The sequence below is a fragment of the Seriola aureovittata genome, chromosome 11, assembly GCF_021018895.1.
Source record: "Seriola aureovittata isolate HTS-2021-v1 ecotype China chromosome 11, ASM2101889v1, whole genome shotgun sequence".
In the NCBI taxonomy this organism is placed as follows: Eukaryota; Metazoa; Chordata; class Actinopteri; order Carangiformes; family Carangidae; genus Seriola; species Seriola aureovittata.
The window spans coordinates 7,362,311-7,369,988 of NC_079374.1; the positions used below are offsets into that span (position 1 = coordinate 7,362,311).

The following is a 7,678-nucleotide window of genomic DNA, read 5'->3' on the forward strand; positions in this document are numbered from 1 at the left end:
CCAGTCACCAAAAACAGCTGAAACAGGTATTGCATTTAATACTCTTTATTCATTATTTCCTCTTCAAACACATTTTCCTGATGTACAAGTACATTTCCATTCAAAGGAAAAACTCAAGTGAGGTAAAAGTGCTGAAAAATGAAATAGTATAATGGTTGTAACCATCAAAGTCACTGTCACAATCACAAAGCTGACAAAAAAGCTCTTTTGCATTAACTATTTCAAAAAAAAAAAAAAAAAAAAATATATATATATATATATATATATATATATATATATATATATAGTGCCACAAATGTCATATTTTCCCCACTTTTTAAACTTGTATTTCCACAGGCATCCCTTCATACACACATGCAAACGAGCACACACACATCTCCACACATTAACGTAAACAAATCTGCTGCAAAAAAAAAAAAAAAAAAAAAAAAAAAAAAAAAAAAAAAAAAAAGGATTTCACAACTCTTCATATAGAAATTGCAGGAGAGCTTTCAGAGGGCCTCCGTCACATTCCTATGGTGTAAGACTTGTACTTCAGACAAGCGTGACCACTAAATATCTAATCCACAGCTTTCTCTGCACCCCCTCCAAAAAAATACATCTACAGGTGTCAAAGAGAAAAAACACACCGTACTAATAAACAAAGGCCCAAACAAGTGTGGGCGACCAAAGGCGAGGTGAGTGAGAAGCAACAGGATCAATAGCAAGGACAAGTTTACAGCAGAAAAAAGCGGGGGCAGAATATCTATATAAAAAAAAAAATTTAAAAAAAAGGAAAAAAAAGAAAAGCAAAATACACTTCATCCTCTTTCTTTTTCCACATTGTCCTTCACAAAAAATGTGTACATCGACATACATATGCCAACTCTGACGAAGGAAGTGATTTTATATGAGCCCTGCTGCATCCCACTCTCATCTAGTGGGGAAGGTAAAGCTTTCATAAACAGGAACACAAGTTCAGTCGTCAGAAAAAACAAAAGCCACAATAACCGTAAACACGTAAAGTTAGGTTGGACACAAACAACGTAGAGGATTTACATTCTAGGCTACATTCACCATCGACTTGTCTGGAAAATGCAAGTTTTTGTTCATTGCATTTTCTTTGACCTCACTCGTGACTTATTTTAAAGCGAGCGATGTGAAGAAGAAGAAGCCCAACAAGAGACTAGACCTGATCATGCTCAGCAGACTTCGACCTGCAACTGTGAGCCGCAGCGTAACCGGGCTGCTGGTTTTGAATGTGGCTCCAAGCTCTGATAAAAATCAATTGATCTTCACTCAGAGAAGAATTAAACTGGGGAATGATCGAGAGATTCTGGGCTGCCATTCCATGAAAGGGATTTCAGCACTAAATCAATGTTTTGTCCCCTGGCTTTCAAACAAAGCAAAGATCATCTTAGGCTTACGAGTGTGGTGATAAATCCATCTGTTAGCACCAACCTGGGAGGGGACTATCCACTGAGTGATTACGAGGTTTCAGAGCATCTGGATGCACAGATAAAAACCCAGCACTGCTGTCAGGCCGGAGCAAGCTGAAGTCTGCTGGCTGCCTCCAACTTCAGGTATGATGTACCCTAAATAATAAGAACCTTTAGTTTTGGTAAGAAGAGGAGAGTCAGTGTTAAAATTAACACAGAGAGAACAATAGACACAAAATGAAGGTGAATATTAGGAGGTGATGTCTCAATGTCAGGGGGAAATTAAACCAATTCACCCTCCCAAAAACAAAAAAGGGACAAAACAAAGCCCGCAAAAACACAGTATGTCCCTGAGAACCAGCTCAACTCCCTCAGCAATTGACAACATTAGCTTATTTACATTCCTCTCAGGTGGCTGGGTTTGGAGTAAAACAAGGCCTCTTTAAAGTGCTTCTGTTAGTACGGGGTCTCTGCTGAGTGACCTCCAGCTACTGTGCCACGGTATGGCTCATCAGTGCACTTCAGGTATTGCTTTGGTTTGGATGGGGACAGAACTGTCAGCAAAACAAATTTAGCCCGGTTGTGTCGGAGCAGGCAGAGCTGCAATGCTTGGCGGTCCATCAAATTAAGGGCGTAAATATATAACATCTGTTTCAACAATCAGAATGAGTCAAAAGTTGGATTTCAAAGGCATTGATGTGAGACTGAAGTCAACATGGCTGCTAGTGACAGCAAGGCCCAAACGTGTAGGAAAAGACAAAGGAGGGAGTAAAACAAAATGGTTGAGAAGACCAACGGGAATGACTAGACAAGGGTTTCACAGAGAAGTATGATTTGGGACTGAAACTAAAACAAAAAAAAACAAAAAAACAAAACTCAAATTTCAAATTCAAACCAAAGTTATTTTGCTACCCCCAAAAATGTGTTCATCTTCCCATAAACTAGTTTCAAAATACAATGATGAGGCTTGTATCATAATTCAGTTTCACAGGGTTTAAAAGGGGCAGAAAAAAAAAAAAAAAAAAAAAAAAAAAAAAAAAAATTGCTAACCCTTTCCCTCCTGATCGCCATTAAAAAACCCTTTAAAAAGCTACATCACTCTCCAAAAAGTGATAGGCACTTGAGTGCTTCAGTTGCTGGTTGTAAAGCAGACTTTGGTCCAGAGTGAGAAAGTATGTGGCACCTCACATGTTGTTAAAAAGGCTATGGCAGTTCCCATACCAAAACTCAGCATCTGAGCCAGCACATCATACCCTGACCCCCAGGCGTGACCTGCAAAAGAGGCCGGGCTGACCTTCCACTAACTATTCTCCAGCCAGGAGCTGTGAGCCAGCCCGATAAGAGACGCTCCTGGTTATCTGGTATTAACATGAGCTGCCGCCGCCGCAGCAGCAGCAATGCAGTGCGCAGGAATAAGCCAGGGCTTCTGAGGAACTGAGGGCGAGGGGGGATGACACACAGCAGCTGCCACTTAAATAAGAAGTTTAAGAACAACTTTTCTCCTCTCAAACCTGGATGTGATGTTGTCAGGGAAGGGAAGAGGAGAGATGAAAGGTTGAAGTCACAGCTTAGCCCGTCTGCTAGTAATGCCACACTGCAAATGCTCAAAATTCACAGATAATAATAGGCTTGGCTAGAAATAGAAATTCATAGGGTTGGGGGTTGATGTGGGGGTGGGGGGCAACTCCATCACAGCTGGTGTGAGGGGCCTTGTGGTTGTAGATTCCACGATAAATCAATATGCTAGTCCAAAAGGGGAGAGGTATCCCTCTAGCAGACATGCTGGCGTTTCTCTTAACATACCAGTCGAACTCTGAGGTGTCTGTCCTCCCATGACCACAAAAGGGGTTTGAACACTATGTGGTCCCAGCAGACACCAGAAAGGGGAGGACAGGAAGTGATTCAGCTCCCACACATGTAAGGTTGCAGGACTGCTGCTGCTGCTGCTGCTGCTGCTAACACACCCATCCCTGGTTCCGTACTCTGAAGGTACCTCCCCTGGGAAAAAAGGAGGATAATTATAGTCGGCCTGTAGTTGGAGAGTCAGACTCTGTGCTGAGTCAGAGGAGGATCCCGTTTCAGAGCTGCTGTCGAGCCTGCAATGGTTGTGAGGGACGACCCTGCGGGCCCACCATGTGCTGCTCCTTTTAAGGGAAGGGACAGCCAGTCAGCCTGTCACTCCAGGACTCCCAGCCAGCTCTTGCTCCAGGCAGTGAGGCATTCTGTCAACAGGCCCATGTTCACTCTGACCTGAGGGCCAACCTCCAACAATAGCCAGAGGATTGTGACATCTGGAGGTCACTGGTGGTGGCTTTGGAAGTGACTTGAAAACAGGGAAAAATAAAGTCCTCAGACACACAGGAGCCCCGTCTATCTGAGGCCTGAACTGTCTCACTGCAGATTTCCACTCAAAGCAAGTCTCGACTGGAAAGTACAGGGCTGAGAAAACTGGATAGAGGGGGAGGAGGGGAGCTTGTATATTTCCCCTATACTGAAATTCACAGTGGAAATAAAAATACACACATTTTCTCTCGCATTGTTTACAAATCACAGGCACTGCCGGCATATTAGGGAGAGCACTAACATCTGTGAGCGATACTTACGTCTCAAAAATAATTAAAACAAATTGATTCCTCTCACTTCCCCTTCACTTGTGATGTGACCAAAAGTTATTCATATACCACATTTCTTCCCTCCCCAGTGACCTAAACATTTTAACACCAGTGCTCTGCTTTTTTTATTTTTTTTGGGGACGAAAACCTTTAATACTACTGCCCCTCCCCCAATAACACTATTTTTCATATTTTCTGTATTTTTTTCTGCCTTTTCACACTTTTTTTTTTTTTTTTTTTCTTTAATCACAGGAGAAAACCAAATTTAAGGCTCTAACATTTTCTTATTCCCTTACTTCAAAAACAGCCCATACTTAAATTACTGGGGGGTAAACCTGGAGGTTAAGGCACAAAACACAACTCCATTAAGAATAAGGTTGATAAACAGGGAAACAACCAAACATGATGAGAGAAAAAAAAAAAAAAAAATCTAAATAACACTTAAAAAATATCACTTTCTATTCAATGACCTAGACACCTCTGTAGATAAGGAATGAGAAAGGATTGCAAAAAACAAAGCAAAACACTTGTCCACTTAAACATAATTGTGCCTTGAGAGGAACATAGCATTTATTGCCTCTATATAAATTTTTTTGGGAGTTTTTTTTATGCCTTCTCTCTTCTCAAAAGCAGCAGCAGCAGTGCCCTCTTGTACATCCTTCCACTTGCTTGTTTTGTCAGTTACATGGCAGCCATGTTGGAATGTTCTGGTTAGCCACATAATAGTTGCTGAAGTTGTGGTCTCGGACGTAAGGCGCTGGCTGATAGTAGCAGGTGACGCAGGACGCGTCTGGGATGGCGTTCTGCTCTGCCAGCACTCGGAAGGCCATCAGCGAGATGAGGTGGAGGGTCTGCCGCCGCTCGTGGCCCATGAGGCACACCGTGCTCTCGTTGACCACTCGCCGCAGGATCATGAGGTAGTCATACTTGCTCTTCTCCTCACCTATAAAGTGGCTCTGGAGGTAGGCCTCCACCTTGCGCTGCTGCTCACCAATGTCTGGAAAGTCAATGAAGAAGCGTGAACACATGTACCGCTCCAGGCCCTTGAACTCCTCCTCGCTGGCAGGCCGAAAGTCCCGCACCAGCAGATTGCAGTATTTCAGCAGACCGCCGCCTCGGATCTCCTCAGGCCGCTTGGTGTCAATGAGCTTGTTCCGCAGGTGGCTCAGTGCCATGTTGAAGTCCCCGTACATGCTCTCCCCACTCACAGTGGGGTGAAATGCCTGTGACATGGGCGTCTGTGCCAGCTCGTAGTAGGCCAGCATGGAGTCCAGCACTATCTGAAAGGAGTCCACACTGAACTCAAACTGCCGGCGTATTGAGTCCACAAACTTCAGCTCCACATTGCGGCCATTATTATTGGAGAGGGAGATGAGGCTCCAGCGGTCCTGTTCTGTGTTGACCTTCACGAGCTTCTGGACGTAAGCCTCTTTCAGAGTCATGGGTGTAATTTTCTCTTTGTTCACACCCTCAGGCAGAAAGTCCAGCAGGGTACCCAGCACCACATCTTTAATGAGCCTGAACTCTGCCTCATGTGGCAGGTCCACCCTGAAGATGACGTCCAGATCCTTATAGCTCCATCCAATATCCTGGACCAGCACATGGCTGGCTGTAGAGCCATTGAGCCGTATGTCCTTTACTCTAATGCCACTCAGCTCTAGGCGTGAGCGCACCCATGCCACAATGTCTTTCAGGCGCACCTCTAAGGTAGGGAAGTTCCCCCGTCCATGAACAGGCACAACCTCTGTCAGGACTTCATTAAGCCGGCTCACCTGCTCCCAGGACAGAACACTGACAGAACAGCTCTTTGATACCTCCTTGTTGTCCATCTTCTCACAAAGTTCAGATTAACTAAAATGGTAAGAGAGAAAATGATGATGATGATATTTAAAGCAAACCAAACAAACCCTACAGAATCAGACAATTTTTAATCTATTTTCTTTCTTATCAATAAAAAACACTGAATGACTTAATTGTATCAGTAAATCAGGGCTGTGACTAACACTTTTTTTTAACATTGACTAATTTGTTGATTAATCATCAAGTTGTTTGGTTAATAAAATGTTAGAATATTGTGAAAAATCTCAACCCAAAATTCCCAGAGCTCGAGGAGACATCTGTAGACGTCCCAAAGATATTAACTAAACTATCATAGGCATTAACATTTGGGTCTTAAAATGTCTCAAGACATTGATCAATTATCAAAATAGATGCTGATTATTGATTGACTATTAAATGAATAGAAGCAGAATAAATACAATTCTAATATCGATTCGATGAATAAATATTTGTAATAAATTAGTACAACTGCCTTGCCAGCGTTAAAATATCTGTTGAAACAGCGGCAGCATCAGGACCCCATTCAGCACGAGCGGGGCAGAATACGAGCACGAGACAACCTGCTCGCTCTCAGTAAAGGGCAGAGCGCGTGAGGCTTCTAGAACAGCACACCGCGCGAGCTTGCCTTTTATTCCAGAACCGCTGAGACACAAACACCGGGCTAGCTTAAAGTGCTCGGAACCCGGCGTTTTCCTACATAAATAAGCACATCCGAGATTAACACGACAAGTTACACACACTTCACTAAAACACCAGCAGTAATTATTTGCTCCAGCTGACTTATCAATTTACCCATGATAGGCAACATTTGCTCTTACCTTTAACGTTACTTCGTGCTAGCCGTTGTTAAAACTAGTACCAGTCTGGACTTTAAACCAACTCCTGTTTCCGTTACGCTACCTAGATAACGTTACGTTTGACTCAATATCATCCATATGGCAAAGAATCCCTCAGTAAAGTCAGTAAAGTTACGTAAGTAAACATATGTTAAGAACGAAGTTAAAACAATCTATGTAACGTTAAAGTGTCCTAACTGATATCACGCTTTTGAATCATGGCTGCGGCTTGGGTAAACTTAAATTTAGCGAAACTAAATTAGCGTTACTTTCCAAACTACGGAGTAAAAGCACGGTTTCCATAGACAGAAATAGCTAAATGATGGATGAAAGCAGTACATACGTTTCCAAAAGTGAGCTCTGAAAGCATTCAAGATCCGAAAAAGAAGACGTTAACTTGGCATTCGTGCAGACGCATCCACATAATCCACAGCCTGAGAGAGAAGACACAGCCACCGCTTAAAACAAACTGTTTAAACCACTCTCGCTGCTGAGGACACGCCTGCTTTATACAGCCGAAGTACAACCCACTGAAACAGATGCACAGCCGTGACATGACACAGTCCCTCTATCTATGTAACGTCACTTTTACGTTATAAAAGTACAATATTAATGATTTTACTAATTTTATGATAAATAAAACACACACACATTATATATTTACCTGAAACTCCAACTTTCATCGTCAACGGTTCACACAGTGGTAAAATCGTCGAGTTTGATTGTACCAATGCGCCCAGCAAAGCGTCTGATTGGTCGACGAGGTTTTTGCGTTGCTAGGTGACCAGGAGTGTCTCCGGGCACGTTCTGTGGGACTGAAGCTGTTCAAAAGCAGCAGTTAATCTGGTTGTCAAAAAGATTCAACCTCAATAACTTTAAACTGTCCCGTGACTTTACTCTTATTTTTGTTGTCCCAAAATCTCTACAACTATATATAATATATATATATATAAAGTTTTGCTTTTGGTAAAAT

The 7,678-nt window shown here is 42.7% G+C and overlaps 1 protein-coding gene across 2 annotated transcripts; it reads right to left on the reverse strand.

Annotated features, from left to right (window-relative positions):
* Positions 1–29: 29 nt before the first annotated feature.
* tent5c (terminal nucleotidyltransferase 5C) lies at positions 30–7,433 on the reverse strand. Of its 2 annotated transcripts, none has more exons than XM_056390175.1 (2): positions 7,370–7,433; positions 30–5,881 (listed from the first exon to the last, which is right to left on the reverse strand). In XM_056390175.1, the coding sequence occupies exon 2, from the start codon at positions 5,857–5,859 to the stop codon at positions 4,708–4,710; it is 1,152 nt and encodes a 383-aa protein (XP_056246150.1). In that variant the 5' UTR covers positions 5,860–5,881; positions 7,370–7,433; the 3' UTR covers positions 30–4,707. The 2 variants fall into 2 exon arrangements, with proteins under 2 accessions (XP_056246150.1, XP_056246149.1); XM_056390174.1 differs by lacking the exon at positions 7,370–7,433 and adding an exon at positions 7,049–7,175.
* Positions 7,434–7,678: the final 245 nt, after the last annotated feature.